The sequence below is a fragment of the Scomber scombrus genome, chromosome 1 (assembly GCF_963691925.1).
Source record: "Scomber scombrus chromosome 1, fScoSco1.1, whole genome shotgun sequence".
Taxonomy (NCBI): domain Eukaryota; kingdom Metazoa; phylum Chordata; class Actinopteri; order Scombriformes; family Scombridae; genus Scomber; species Scomber scombrus.
The window spans coordinates 15945662-15962370 of NC_084970.1; the positions used below are offsets into that span (position 1 = coordinate 15945662).

Sequence of the window (16709 nt, forward strand, 5' to 3'; positions counted from 1 at the left end):
ATTGGAAGGTGCTGCACCTCGCAATTTGCACATGCTTCACTCTCATTGAAAACAATTACAAAAAGCTGTCCCAGGCTGGTACAGTAATGTTTTCAGTTTATCCGCTGTTTATGTGGCAATTTACTAGCAAGTTTGTATTGAATGATAATGAGAATTTATCCATCTCATATGTGTAACCTATTGACCTTCAATACAATTTATGTGTCCAAATGCACAGTGCAGCGCCCAAGATACCTAAATGATTATTTGGTATAATATACAGACCAACATAACATAGAGCAGATGCATAGGTATGAAGAAGAGAGAGAGCAACTTCATCCTGCTAGACGCACATGCTTCATGTCACCAATGCAGAATGTGCATGAGGCTATTGTTTATCAATCTTTGGAGTCTGTGTTGCACACAACAGAGATATGGCGGCAACAAAGTTAGATGGCCAAGAAGTAAACAGAGGTTCCCCTTAGTCTACAGCTCAGATATCAAGGAGGTCATCACAGCATCAGACACCATATACCCAGTCTTGTAGACAGGATTGAGGAAGAGGCATGAATCCAAGATCATCACCCAGAGAAGATGGTTACACAGTCAGGTATTAACCAAATGGTTCTGGACCCTTTTCCTGTAAAACTACTTACCGTCAAGAAATGGGTTAAGGACACAGAGAACACAGTTGGTGATTAACCAGAGGCTACTTCAAGTGCTGTGGCCCATAGGATGGGTTACAAAGATAATTAGCAATGTTGATGGAAAGGTGCCGACTGGTGATGTGCAGGTGGACGAGAGGAACTACACCAGACCAGAAGTTCATTGAGTTGCCAGCCTTTCCAGGAATAACATACCGTAAGGTCGTATAGGGTTACCAGCACTTTGTATCAAGCGAACCTTTTATCCATCTGTGTAGCTTATGCAGCACCTGTTGTGTATTATAGTCTTTAGTGCCCATTTAGCACTGTTTATGTTCTGTAATTGTATAAAGTTGCCCCTAACCCTAACCCTAACCCCCCATTAGTGAGGTTTATTTTAATTTTACAGATAATATAGCCATGTAACTGCCATGGTTCTGTCACTGACCCCAGAGACTTTCCTTGGTTGCTATTTTCCTCTGCCTTCCAGTCGGTCTCTGTGTGGTGTGGGTGTATCTCTGTTCTGCTTTTCCCTCCACAGTTTCCCTTTACACCTGACCTGCATCTTCTTCATTAGCCCTGCCATGCCCACAGTGTCTTTCCCAGCCAATCACCCCCACTATAATTGTGGCTGGACACCTGTTCCCTATTCCCTCATTAGTTCAGTTAGTATTTAAGTCTTGGTTTGCTGTTCCATCTTCTTTGGATCCTTCGTTCTTGTTTTGCTCTCTTTATTCAGTCTTGTTCAAGCATTCTGATTTGTTCTGCTCAGCTAGTTTTGTAGTTTAGTTTTTTTACCTGCTATTCCAAGAGTAAAGACCTCTTTTCCAGCCCTGCTTTTGCCATTGGTCCTTACATTTGAGTCCAACTGCTCTGCTATTTATGACAGCAGTGTAATGTTGGTGTCTTTTGTGTCCTTCTTATTTAGAACCACACTCCCATGAAATAGTGCCTGTTCATCTGTGTATCTGCCTTATAGTTCACAGCAAAACTCTCCTGCCTCCCATGTCCTGACTAGACACACCATATTGCTGACTGCATTTCCTAATGACCAAAAGCTTTAATACACAGACAGAATAAAATCTGCAAACTGTAACTCTGTTTTTCTTTTTTTTTGTTGGTGTTGTATAGCTACAGCTGCAGTCTGCATTATTAGTTTTCTGTTATCGGTAGAGCTACTTCCTTCCAACATTAGTGTTAAACGTTGCTATTAGGGCATTTTCGTGAAGAATGTAGGCTAAAAGTGCAGTTTTATCACTCAAAATGAGAGAAAGCAAGCTAAAATGATCTGATAATATTACAAGTAAATACTCCATCACTTTGGATGACATTGTTTGTATCAGTATGACAGTTCTTGTGGTGAAACATAGGTATGGTTTCTTTCTGTTTTGTGGATTTCTTTTATGAAATGTGTTCAAAACCAAAGTGCACAACTGAACATACTTGCATTGTGACTCAAATAGAAATTGGTGCTCTCTGCATAGCCTATATAATTAATCAGTGTTTGTTCTGTTATTTTCTGTCCATCATTTATTTCCCCTGACCTCTTACTTTTCACTGCATGACCATTTCAGTTACTGTACATGAGTATTGGGGATTGTGGACAAGAAGTTTTTACTGCACATTCTCCCTCTTGAGTAAAACAGATGTTTACCTGTTTGACAAATTTGGTAAAATGTGATTTGTTTGCATCTTTGTTTTTCTGTTGTGGTTTACTCAGAAAACCCTTTGTTTTTGCTTTTCAGACTTGAGTAATTCCTGTTCCTGTTGATTTATAGAATGTTGTCATCACTTTTAAATACCAGCATCAGATTGGACTGATTACCAAACTAATGAGTCCCACATTATACTTATTCTTGTCTGTCCTGATAAATAAAAATCTAATTTGTCACACTGAGAGACTGCAGTAATCATACATTGACTATACGTGTCCATCAGACGTGTTTTATGATGCCATGCATGTAGACATCCATGTTTCAGAGTCTGAGTGAGAGAATTCACATCTGCCTACTGCTGAGAGGCATACAGGGGGACAAGCAGCAACATGAGATGGTTAAATCAACCGTATGAAGTCTGTGGAAAAGCCATGTGACCTTAAAGATTCACCTCTTCATCTGTGCTCCTGCTGCTGTCCACACTAACTGATTAGGTTCGTTTGTTACATTGCGCTGGGTTAAATGTCAGACACTGAGCGATCCACCAGACTAATAAATGGCTTGGACAGAGCGTCAGTGTGTGTGTGTGTGTGTGTGTGTGTGTGTGTGTGTGTGTGTGTGTGTGTGTGTGTTTGTGTCTGTGTGTTTGTGTGTGTAAAGGGGGAATATAAGAGTAAAAGGCACTTCTGCAAATAAAACTGATATTAGTTGATGAAGTAAATGCAGTTAGCCTCTGCCTACATGAGATTTCAATGGTGTGTAAACAGCATTTACCCATGCTGCAGATCCCGTTATCCTTTTTAAAGATCCCCTCCAAACATGTTTTAAGAAATATAAAATACTCTGCTTAGAATAATAAATTGTCTAACATAACAATGTTTAAAATGGCATATACTCCTCTTCATTGATTGAAGTTACAGGAAGAAAAGGGGGACTTAAAGTATTTGGGATTTTTTAAAAGTCTCCATTACAGACAGCAAAGAGAGATACCAGGAAACAAGGGCGAGATATCCCCAAGCTAGACTGAAACTGTGACCATTGAGGTTCATGGTTGGCATCTTAACCCTTTATTTGCAGGCGAGGCTATGGACCATCCTTGTCTAATCAAGGCTTTCTCTTACGAGGTGACATTTTTTTCCTTGGACATGTGTTGAATAAAAAATCCTTTCCTGTCAGCTTAATTAATTATAAAAGGTCTATCTTTCCTCTGTCTACTAATTATTTATCTGACAAAGCGTACGTGAAACAGATTAATAGTAATGAGCCCATTAACTATTTTACTTATTTGAATGTAATTAAATGGAATAAAATTAATCACAACACTACTAGCTTGAGGTTGAATTGCTCATATTTGGCTTGGATTGCTTTGTCGGCAGGGAGACAAATGCAGATGTGTCTTTTAAAAGTTGATTGAAAGTCTGACCAAATCATGTTTTCAGGGAGCAGTATTGCATATTTTTGTTTTGGAACTAACTGATTAAACTGCTGGGACTCAGTCATAATGGCTCATATATGACACAATGAGTGCATTGTGTAAAAATAAAGATGTGTATCATTATTCCTTTGCATTTAAATCACTTCTTCTATGTTTAGTTGAGACAATCAACTGTTGCCAAAACTGTGAATGAAGCATTAATTTCTTCAAGCTGTTTATATTATTATATCAAATTATGATTCTAATCTTGTTTACATGTTAATCACAAAGAGTTTTGGGTGTTTTCTTTCCTAAAAGATAACCTGCTTCTTGACTCACACAACGTTTAAGCAAATCTTGTGCAGTCACAATGCTGCAGTTTCACATCACTACAGTACTGAAACGTGATACTTCTGGGCTTATTTTGATGTGTCATCATATGGTGGGATGTGCATTACTTCCAGCCCGCTGACTCTGATTTGAATCGACTTTATTATCATTGTCAACCAAAACATGTTTTTAATTTAATGTTAACAGTTGTGTAGTTGTGTTAGGTCCATTAACTTCATACAAGCAGTCCATTAGTAGAGGTTGAATGGATGGGAGGAGACTGGGCACTGTGTGTGTGTGTGTGTGTGTGTGTGTGTGTGTGTGTGTGTGTGTGTGTGTGTGTGTGTGTGTGTGTGTGTGTGTGTGTTTGTGTGTGTCGGTCCAAATGTCCCTAGAAGTATAGAAAACATAGCTTGTGCTACAATTCTGGTCTCTGTCTGTCGGGTTAAAGTTTGACAATGATGATAAATAACACTGCAGTGGCTGCGTGAGCCCTCACTCTGCTCTCTTCACACACACACACACACACACACACACACACACACACACACACACACACACACACACACACACACACACACACACACACACACACACACACACACACACACACACACACACACAGTGGTACTTTCTCTGATAATAGGGTGAGTGCCTTCTATATTTTTCTGTAATTTATCCTGCCTTACTTTTCCACGCTTCTTCAGTGGAGACGCTGCTGAGCTGGTAAAAAAAAAAAAGTACAAGCTGTAAATCTGCTCTGCTGTAAGATCTGTGGTCTTGATGTATAGACTATTTTACTCTGCTTTTAGCACTTTTATCAGAGATCCTTTTTTCAGTGTGCAAAACAAGTGTAAATAAAATGAGTTACTTAACTCTACAGATACAACACAGAGCAATCTCTGTCTCCAACCGGGACAGCTCTTCTTGGGCACAGAAAAAGACACAAGGTGAAGCAACAGATAATTTAATTTGTTGCTATAAACTGGTATAAGCTGTCACTATAAGATCACAGAGACTGTCATAAACAATCTGCTCTGGTGTAGAGGAGAAAACATATGGTAAACTAGTTTTATTGACAGGTTGTAGTACGTCTCTATTTGACTGGAAAACTGAATAAATAGACACCAGGAAAATCTAAATTAAAACAGTGTTGTACTTGAGGATCATATCACGCAAACTGCCTGCCTGAAAGAGCACACTCACTACTCTCTGTGCAGCTGTCTGCTAGTGTCAGTGTGAACAGCTGTAAAGGAGAATTGAAAGTTAGGGTAAAGACAGCAAAGCAGACTGACAGTGTTTCTCAACAGAGAGAAAGAAACACCTACTGTTAGGTCACTGAGGGTCTATAATCGATGCAAAACCACTCTTCTCTTTCTCATCTCAAAACTGTAGCTATGTTCACATAGCAATACATTCAATTTATATAGAGTATGATAATCCAGCAGAGTTAATTGGTCTTTCAACCTTGATGAACAAGCTTCACTTCAAACGTTCGAAAAACATGCATAAGTTGCATAAACCTAACCTCAAGGGACCTGAAAAACCCTCACAGATGTTTCATTTATTCTGGTTAATTAGATAGGGCTATGTTGGGGATGACAGGGGTCACTAGTTAGTAGTAGTATGTTATCCCAATGTCACATGTCAAGTCAAATTTAAAAAGCATGTGTAAAAAAACAAGTGTTGACCAAATTATTTTTCAGGGAAATCTAAAAATAATTAATAATAGATCATTAAAACAAAATAATAGATACATAACTTTAACAGAATGATTAGAACAATGTTGGCCCTTACAGTAATAAATAAGATGACTCCTTTTGTTCAAAGTCTTTAGCTGTGATTTAAGAGTGGCAATAGATGGGAGGATCTAACTGACAGGGAAGGCGTGGGGAAGAATAACTGTTTAGAGGATGTGAGATGTCTGGGTGCAGAATACAAACAAGTATAACGAAGATAACAGAGGAAATGCCAATTAAGCTCAGTCTGTAACCAGCACTGTCCTGATAAAAAGCCTAATCTGGCAAAATAAGTGAAAACAGGCGTTTTGATCTAGATAGTTGAAACAATTGAACAGCCTCCCTGTTGATATGTGAGTCTGCTTTAACTGATTCTGCCCTCTGTGAATCTGACTGCATGTATACTGTTGGAGGCAGCTATAATGTTTTAGTAATGAAAGCACATGTTTGTTAATATAATATGTAGGTGATGTCAAAATGAAAGCATGAAGTGGTACTACAAAACTAATCTGCTTCTCTAATAACGTTTTTGTTTTCACTTCCAAATAAGTGTTTTACCTAACACAGTAAAATTGGGGTTTTGTGTGCAACTTGGACTATGATGAAGCTGATTCCACGGGTAGCAATGATGGAAAAAACTTCTAAAAGAATACCCAGGTCATAGAAAAATGTTGCATTTTCCTTTTAGAGTCATTTTTATGATGCTACAAATGAGGCAGGATGTTGTTCGACAAAGTAAACACACTGAAATGCATTAAAATGTATTGTGTATAATGTATTGTCATGTATTGTGTATTTAATGTAATGGTGGTGATTATATACTGGAAGACGTATCATGTGTAATTTAAAAAAAGATGTGGTACATCTCACGCTAACATTTCTCTCATGTGCTTCATGTGCAATCTTGTGACTTCTGTCACAACATTGCTTGCACATGATGCACTGAATGTATGTGTCCTATGGCTTTTTATTCTGATCTGTTTGGACATGTTTCAAGGCAGCAGCTCACCATGTGAAATCAATCACAGGGACCCAGATGGTAGGTGCAGCTTATAGTGTGACCAGTTTTTAATTTGGAGACACTGTGCATCAAATCCACAAAAATAAGGGGAACGAGTGGTCATGCACTGCTATGATTGTTGTTTTGAACTTAAGCCAGAGACTGAGAATTATATATATATATATATATTTTTTTTTTTTACTGTGGATGTGGAAATGTAGAGAGAATAAGAGCTAGCGTGAAGAAACCAAACAAGTTATTTTAAAGTGTGTGTTGGTGGAGCAGAGCAACATGACCACTCCTTCAAGACTGCAATAACAGCCTCTTCCTCCTTGCTGGTGATGTAGAAGAAAATGTTCCTCCTCCATTGTGGTGGTAGGAGTAAAATATTCATAGACTTTAATCCTTGAAGCAGCAGGAGAGGCAGGAGTAAGAGGTAGAAAGAATAAAACAGATAAAACACCAAACCACCCCAGTCTCTACCCATTCATCACCAGGGTCTGCTCTTCTCCGCAGTACTTTAGAGTTGAGGAACTTAGTTCAACTCAGTCATGCTGACATAATGCATTTACATTTGTGGCATTGTTTTTGTGTGTGTGAACAGCTGGAAACAAGTGTCTTAGGAATCGTATCAAAGCATAATCCTGTTTATCATTTTTAAAACCCACAAGCAGCTCAAACATCTGTTCATTTGTTTTTCAAGGTGAAATATTTTTTATTCATAAAGTTTTCTTCCAAACTTTTTTTTATTTTGACTTACTTGAGGTCACTTAGTTCTTCTGTCCTTAAAACTTAAAATTGAAAAAAACAAACCAAAACACTAAATAAACATATTTGAAGAAATCCCTGTGAACAGAGGAAATGTGTTAATCTTATGTTGGTGTTCATAATTATTACTGTAGTCATTATTCAATAACACATATTAAGAACTAACTTTAAGTTCTTCTCTCTGATGCCGTGTATGTTTATGGGTGGCTGTGGCTGAAATATGTGTAACCCATGAAAGTAAAAGTACTGCTACAATATGACTATCCTGTGATATCAGTGATATCAACCTTTTACATAATTAAAGAATGTAATAATTGCTACATAATAATAGAGGATATTATTTTCTGTAGTAAGTAACATGCAGGACTGAAGTTTCAAATCAAAGCAAAAAACACATGTCCCTACTTGACACTTTGATTCATCCATTTGGGTTAAAAGATATTAATATATATATTTTATTTTTTTTTCGATTTATATCTATTATTTTCTCTTCATGCCTTTGGTGAACTAAATTGCATACTTTTGCATGAAACATTTAGACACTGGTAGTGACTCAGTATGACACTTGCCCTAGAAAATACACAATGTGATATCAACATAATTAATTTAACAACCTCCACCCCCTCCCCCTCACCCAACGGCCACCCCCAAAATATCCCTTTACAGAAAGATCTACTCAGCACTAAAGTCATCAAGCAGCATCACATCATTTTATTTTCTATCCTCAAACAAATTACAAGAATTTGACAACATACATCTATCATGAACTGTCAATGATGTTAACATTTATAAACAGATGATGCAATTCCCTGTTGTCCAAGACCAACATTTATACTGTGTAACACCAACATTTTTACGGTGTATACTGTGTATAAATGTTGTGTAACTAACCAACATAACTTTAAATATACATCTATGGGTCCCATTTTAACGATCTATAGCGCATGGCGTGAAGTGCGTGGCGCAAGTGCCTTTGGGGCGTATCCAAATCCACTTTTGCTATTTTAACGGCGGAAAAATGGTCACTGCGCCAGGCACATGGTCTAAAAGGGACTTAAGTCCCCTCATTAATCATAGGCGTGTTTTGGGCTTAACACGCGGTAAACCAATCAGAGTGTCATCTCCCATTCCCTTTAATATCCAGGCGCTCTGTCACCTTGGCGGATTGTTAGTTTGATGGCGGATTTACCAGGATTGGTCACATGACTACATTGACAGTTTCATTGATAATTACTGCGATTGACTGATTCTGATACAAAGAGGCACGTCATTGTGACTTTTTTAATATGTTGATGTACATCATAATACGAATTCACATTGTGGTCCTTTTTATTTGTGATGTTTTGCATATTTGTGTGCTGCTGCGCGCCCGTGTGTGTGTAACAGGCACAGTGTCTGCATGCTGCGCTCCCGCCTATCTAGGAGCATATTGGACTCTTGATGATGCGCCCTTTAATAACAGTGACATATGCGCCAGTGACTTTAGACCTGTTGTTTTTTTGGGTCAGTAGCGCAATCGCTTTCCTCTGCCTCAAAATAGCAACGCCCCACTAATGCGCCTGACCACACCTCATTTTGAGACCAATGCGCCCATTGGCGCACAGACTGGTGCAAGTGCATTTGCTATTTAGACAACGTGGGCGCAGGGCGAGAAAATGACAACTGCACCAGGGGAAACTAACAAAGACACAAATGAACAGGTTTATTTTTTATCATAACAGGGTCAATACATTTTTAATTCAAACAAAGAAGAAAAAAAATCAAAAACTCTGTGAAAAAGCTGAAAACAGTTTTAAGAAAAGCGTTCTTCACATTCAGATTATGTGGATTGACCACAGAGGCTGCTAAATGTGCATGATGTCCAATCCATCCTTTGAACTCGTCACCATTAGACATGTCTGCTTTAATGAAGCAGAAAAATGAAGTGACCTGAGTGAACTCACAAGTGTGATCATGTCTCTGTGCTTTTGAAATGTCCATGTCCATTGAGTCATAACACAAAATGAATCTAACCTGGATTATAAAATATTTGGCCATAAAAAATTAAAGATGCTGATCAGGATGAAGTCCTGTTTATCTTTTTTGATTTTAAATCCTGCTTGTCAGTGATGTCCCAATAAGTATATTATAGTAGTGTGCAGTCACAAAGACGGACACAGAGAGAGGCTTGAATCGAAAAAAAAATCTACTTAAATCAACTTCATAAACTTGGTCTTTGGTCTCAGTTTCGCACTTCATCAAACATCAAATCCAACACATTTCAGAGGCACATTAACTTTGGAATTTTTAGATACGTCATGACAAGTGTATATCCATGAAACTTAAAACCACACTGATTATATGTTATAGGATATGCTGAGTAAACTGTATCTACACAACATCTTGGTATAATATGGGAGGAGTTTCAGTGAGTAATGTGGACACACAAAACTGATTTATATGTCCACAGTATATGAATAGTGTAAATGAGAGGTATTACAGTAATTACTTTCATACAGGCTTACATTTCAAAATGTTAAACTTTTAGTCTCAACATTCTGAGTATGCTCACTTCTATGTACACATAATGCAAACATGTCCTGCTTTCAGATGACAGAAATATTATCTTAACTTACTGTGCACTGCATTTTTGTTGTTTTTGGCAAAAGTAGTGGTTTATGTATGGCTGAAGCTGCTTCATCTGTGGTGGAATAGTAATGGCAATAGTGGAGTAGCTGATTAATTGGCAAACATTAAATAACAGTAAGAAAGCAAGTGGTTGAGTATTGTAACTGATTTGACTCAGTCTGTGTGAAATGTTACATCATATTTTAACACCAGAAGCAAAAGTGGTTGTAATGGTGTGTGTTTATCCCTGAGACTGGCTGAACACTGCAGCTAAAAGTACACATGAGCTCATATTTCCAACTCATGCATCAGTACAGTTTTAACAATGAATAATACAAATGGGCCCTGCAAACAGTTTTGTCTTGGATACTTACAATATACTAAACAATATGTTAAACATCCAACATTAGTAAAACCGAAAAAAGAGCACTTTAGTAATAATCTCTTAATAATCTGGTTGCTGAACGATTCCTTCTTCTAAAAAAAAAACAAACACATACAAACAAACAAAAAAACAACAACCAAAAAAAACCTTTTTTCTCCACAGTGGAGTAAACGAATAGTAAATCTGCAGTTCAAAGGCAAACCACCACAAAGACTGCCGCAGCATTTGGATCAACTGGAGTGATTTTACCATCTGTGGGTGTTGCCGCAGTCCCTTTGCTGCTTTTTGTCATTTTGTCTTCATCAGTCGATATCTGGCATACACTTAAACCATTTGGACATGCGGCCATGCCTCTTGGCTACTCTTGTCTGTGTGTTTGTGTCCAGTAGCCCATCCATGGAGTGACCATACTCATTGATGGCGTCTTCAACTCGAGTGACGTACAGCCACGTGACTATCACACCAAAGAACTACAGAGAGACAAAAAAGAAGCTGAGCAAAGCAGAGGATGACTGATGGACAGATTGTGTTCTCCTTTCCAAAACTAACAGTCCAATAAACTAATTAAAATCCAGCATTTTGCATAACGCACAATGTGTGTATGTGTATATGGGTTTATACTATATATGTCACTGTATCTTCTACATAATGTTTTTAATGCTAGAAAAATACCAAAGTCAGTCATTTTTCATCTTTGAGGTTGAAATGTGATTTTCATTCATCTTGTTTGATCTAAATGTACAGAAAACTAAATGAAATGGGTTGAGCATGAGATACATTTCATGAAAACTGCACTGCATATTTTATCACTGTCGGCACTTGGGAGTCGGTTTGTCAGATGTGCCTGAGATGAAGCAATTTAAAATTTTCTCCCACTGAGTCATCTGAGTTGCTTGCACTACACAGGCTGTTGAATATGGCTAAATGTTTTATTGCAATGTGTTTTTCAACTTTCGTGGACAAACTGAAACTAAAGCTGCACTTTTTAAACCCCTGAAAGCTGTTAGAAATCAATGCGACAAGTTTTTCAGTCAAAGTCACAGGCACATGCGACATAACACCTCAACCATTTTAGTATCCCAAAAGGTAGAGGTGTTCAGTTAAAACATGATCAGATTTATCTGACTCATGCTGTGAAACGATATAAATACAGCAGGAAAAACTGAGAGGAGAATAAACAAGTTATATATATATATATATTATATACAAGTTATACTGACAATCTATAATGTTGTCATAATCTGTGTGTTTTTAATCTATCTGCGTCAAGGTTTTATGATAAAGATTTATGGTACATTCATATGTCCTCACCAGTGTTGGGGAACGTTACTTGTAAAGGTAACTAATTACATTACAAAATTACTGCCATTACCTTCTGACATAAGTAACTACACATAGGCTTTTCAAACACATACTTACATTGTAACAGGGCAACAAGCGCTTGTTACCCAGGCACGACTTGCATGTTACTAGAATGTTCTTGCTCTTATTTCCTCCCACAAATTCAAAATAATGCAAATATTTGAAACGTACATCTTGCTCGCCGAGCTGCTGTCGTGCACGTAGTGATATAACCGTAGCATGTAGCCAGGTGCCTGCTTGCCTACCAAAAAAGTAGTAATGATGCAAATTCGTAGCAGATTTTCTTTTCTTGTGGTAAAAAGGTAGACTACAGGCATAGTTGGTTAAAAAATAATAACGGATCACCTTTTTGAAAATGCAACTAAACAACTGAGTACTTAAATTGCGGACCCAACACGTTTGGTTACTCGTTACATCAAAAAAGTAATCCAAGTACTCTGAACGTGTTACTTTGTAACGCATTACCCGCAACACTGGTCCTCACTAAGATTGCTATACAAACACGTGTGTGTGTGTGTGTGTGTGTGTGTGTGTACATGTGTGTTTTAAGGCATCATCAGGGTTAAAATTAGATGTAAGATGGCAGAGTGATGAAAAATAGCTTCTGTCTGTCACAGCCACACTCTCTAATGGACATAAAAAAGCTAAATATGAAGGAAAAGTGACAAAAGTGTGAATGCATTATGTGTGTGTATATATGGGTTTATACAATATATGTCACTTTATCGTCTACATAATATTTTTAATGCTAGAAAAATGCCAAAGTCTTTGTGGTTGAAATGTGAATTTTAAGCTCAGATGTACTGTTTTAAAATAAGATAGTCACCTTGTTTGATTTAAATGTATAACAAACTAAATGAAATGGGTTGAGCATGAGCATGGGCTGAGATGCATTTCATGAAATCACAGCAAATATTTATCAATGTCGGCACTTGGAAGTTGGTTTGTCAGATGTACCTGAGATGAAGCAATTTTCCTTTTTTACTGACTGACTCTGTTTTGCTTGTGCTAGACAGGCTGTTGAATATGTATAAATGTTTTTTACAACTTACGTGGACAAACTGAAACTAAAGCTGCACTTTTTAAATCCCTGCAGGCTTTTAGAAATGAGAGACATAACACCTCAACCCTTTTACTATCCCAAAAGGTAGAGGTGTTCAGTTAAAACATGATCAGATTTATCTGACTCATGCTGTGAAACGATATAAATACAGCAGGAGAGACTGAGAAGAGAATAAACAAGTTATACTGACAATCTATAATATGGCATTTAATTAGAATTACTGCAAATGTGTTAAAATGTCATTTAAACTGTTAGGCAGAAATGCACATCATAGTCTGTGTGTTTGTCTTCTTAATACTAGATTTACTTTCTATAATGTTTGTGTTTTCTATACCTCAAGATTTTATGATAAAAATGTATGATAAAGTTATGAAATGTTTGTGTAGGCAAACATATTCATTCTATAAACCATTTGTGACTGCGGTTGAGCTCATTAAGTGCATGTTGGACATCTCAGTCTGATAATGTTTGTGTTTGTGTGTGTGTGTGTGTGTGTGTGTGTGTGTGTGTGTGTGTGTGTGTGTGTGTGTGTGTGTGTGTGTGTGTGTGTGTGTGTGTGTGTGTATACCTGAGGCAGTAGGATCCCTAACAGCAGTCCAGCCATAATCTTGTAGTTGTCCATCAGCCAGATGAAGAAAGCATCAGTGCAGCCTCTGATATGAATTATGTCGATCAAGTCCAAACGCTATGAGACACAAAAGGTTTGTCAGTCAGATTACATTATTAGATAGTGATTAAAGCTGAGGAATGATTACAGCAACTTTACTAGTTTAACAGGATATCAAAAACCTGTCAAGACATCGGATATGGAGGACAAAGGCACTGGCAGTTAGATATATTATGTAAGATATTAGTTTAATGTTCAAATTTTATAATGTTTCATACTAATTTCTTATGGAAGCTGCCATGGCAGAAAATGAAAAAATCTGTATTACATTATAACGTGAAAACATAAATGAAGTCCTAATAAAAACAAACTTATAACGTGTAAACATTGACGTTATAATGCAAAACGGTTTATCTTGTGCTTAAATTAGTCTCTACAAGCACAGCGTTAAAAACAGCCTGTTGTCAGAGAGAAGCCTACTCTACACAACAGGACATAAATGCAGGGAGACTTTCCGCTAAAAAAAAAAAGTCGTAAATTGCCAGTTTAGATTATTGTCATAATATATAAAACTGTGACAAACATTAAGGGATGAGATCAGCATTATAATAAGGTTAAACCAGTCTTTTGTTCATGTAGTTGGGGACACCAATATTACAGGTCTTACCTCTTTTTCCAACACCTTGTACCCACAGAAGGTATTGGCCACTTCATTGGGCTGAGAGGGGAGAAGCAGACAAAAAGAGATCAAGTAAGAAGTGGAAATAAAAGAACACAAACTTTTAATCTAAATTTATCCAAAGAGGTGGAAACTGTACAAAAATCCCAGAAGGTCAATCGCCTCTCCCATGTACACATAGATCACAACTGCCAGTGATAATAATACAGCTTAAGATGACATTGCCAGTGAAAAAATGTGTGTGTATGTGTGTGTGCACATGCAGGTATCCAAGCCTTGTGCTTCTCCATAATCATATATTGAAATATATTCATATATTCAAATAAGATCAGATAAACTGCCAATCTCTCATGGCCGTCTGGCACAGGTAGAAAAGAAGTCGCCCTTCTCAAGTCTTCAAACAAGTTTTATTGGCTTTGTTTTTTTTTAAATGTATTGTGCATTTTTAAGTCATAGGAATGTGAGCGCTCACATCACCACACTATCACTGTATTTTGCTTTTGATTCTGCTTCATTGCGGCACAATCATTTATGATATTCAATGATTCCTTATAAGTGAAGAAGGAAATAAAATACTAACAACGGTAAAAAGCAGGAATCAGCCATGAGTCTGACACACAGCAGGCGAGGATGACCCTGCTCTGTTTATTTCAATAAAAAAGATGCAAAGAGGCGAAACTCTTCAGGTCACTGTCTGATGCTCAATTGAGTGTACTTAATTGCTGCTTCATGTTAATATGAACGGGCGGGCTTGCAATTACAAAGATAATTATAACGATTACAAAGTAGAAAACTGAACTTTTGAGAAATTGTCGCCTAACTTTGGAAGTAATACTCATGAAGTACTGAGTCACAAGCTGTGTACAAGCATGGATGTGAACCTAAATGTGAACATTTTATATTTTCTAATATGGTTCATACAGGAAATGGCTCAATCAGAGGTAATTTCATCCAAGTTAATAATGTTATTTGTCACAAAAATGTAATGCATTCCCATTGATTTTCAACAATATTGATGCCTAACTTTTACTGTCATCTGGTACATGCAACTTCCAAATAAAGAGTATTATAAATACATCTCTAAATCTGTATATTCCTTGATTTTTACCCAAAATCAGCCTGTTTCTAGGGAAACGGTTGTCAATTAGTTGCAACAAGATACCCAGTCTGCTTTGGGGCTGCTTCTGTTTTCTACCATGTGTTGTCTTTGGCACACAGGGTTGTGCGATATGCTAGTTTTTCATGTGTCAAGCCCATTAGTCTTTTTGGTAAAATTAAATATATGTAGTTTTTATCTTGATATGACATTGTTGACATATATGGTATATAGATTTAGAGAGGTGGAATATAACAAACCTCAATTAATTAATTAATTAATTGCTGTCCTATGACTTTAAACTGGGATGGCTGCAGGCCTGACTACAGTAAAAAATATTTAAAAAAAAATATCCACTCAACAGTGTCTCCTCCATAGTCAGTAACAATAAGTAAGCCACTACTGCCAGAACAGCGCCATGAATTGAGAAAATTTGATATAATAACAGTGCACCAAACTATAAATTGGCTGAACTTTAGGTAAAAAAGAGAAATAATTATATAACATCAAACGCTGTAATAAACAGAAAAATAAATACATGACATTTCAGTCAATCAATTTTTTTATCACAACTGATGCACATTAATACAATGTTGTAGATTAAGAAAATAATGAAAATCAATACTGTGGTAGCTGATTTTAATATTGGTAACACGGGATAAAAGAGGGACATTTTTATGAGCCAAGCTACAAGGGAGAACTGGCTTATACATCAAACTCTTGTTTAGTCTAATATTAAGTTTTTGTTTGTTCTCTTTTTCCTAGGTAGCGTAGGGGTGTAAATTAAAGAGAAGACCATTTGTTGTTTTGTGTGGGAGAAAATTGCCTGTGAGTGTTTCTGGCATGGCAAAGGCTTAATCATTATCATGAGATGAGATGTTTTTAAACGTTACTCCACACTATTACAGCTATTACTATAATGACATCCTGACTGAACTGAGCCTTCAGGGCTTTCCAGACTCAATACGCATATAAACACAGGAATAGTAAAATGTTTGCTTTGTCTAAGCACTTTGGGTAAAGTTACAGAAACTACTATCTAATAATGATCTTCAAAACCGGTTAACACACATACCGTGTATCCATAGGGTGCCTTCCTCTCTGGGCTCTGGGTGGTGATATAAGCAGCTACAGCGTGCAGGGATTTATTTACCAGAGAAATGTCCCACTAAGTGATTAATAAAGTCTTAATCCGACTCAGCATGCCCTCAATAAGTAAGTGCCAAAGTAACTTTTCACGATGCCAGCATTTAACACACATAAAACTGCATGTTATTGCATTTTTTATGTAAAGTCAAACACAAAAAAAGTCTGGAGCATCCTGTGCCTGATGATGGCACTGATGTCCATGTCAGAGTTTCTAGGTCAGTGTGCTGTGCAC

The 16709-nt window shown here is 37.2% G+C and overlaps 1 protein-coding gene across 1 annotated transcript in view; it reads right to left on the minus strand.

Annotated features, from left to right (window-relative positions):
* Nucleotides 1–10618: 10618 nt before the first annotated feature.
* Nucleotides 10619–16709, minus strand: part of tspan15 (tetraspanin 15) — a 39499-nt gene continuing 33408 nt past the window's right edge. The window contains exons 6-8 of the mRNA XM_062417141.1: nt 14221–14271; nt 13515–13631; nt 10619–10991 (exon numbers count right to left, since the gene is read on the minus strand). Of these exons, the coding sequence (XP_062273125.1) occupies nt 10824–10991; nt 13515–13631; nt 14221–14271 (336 nt within the window). The 3' untranslated portion in view covers nt 10619–10823. The remainder of the gene's footprint in view (nt 10992–13514; nt 13632–14220; nt 14272–16709) is intronic.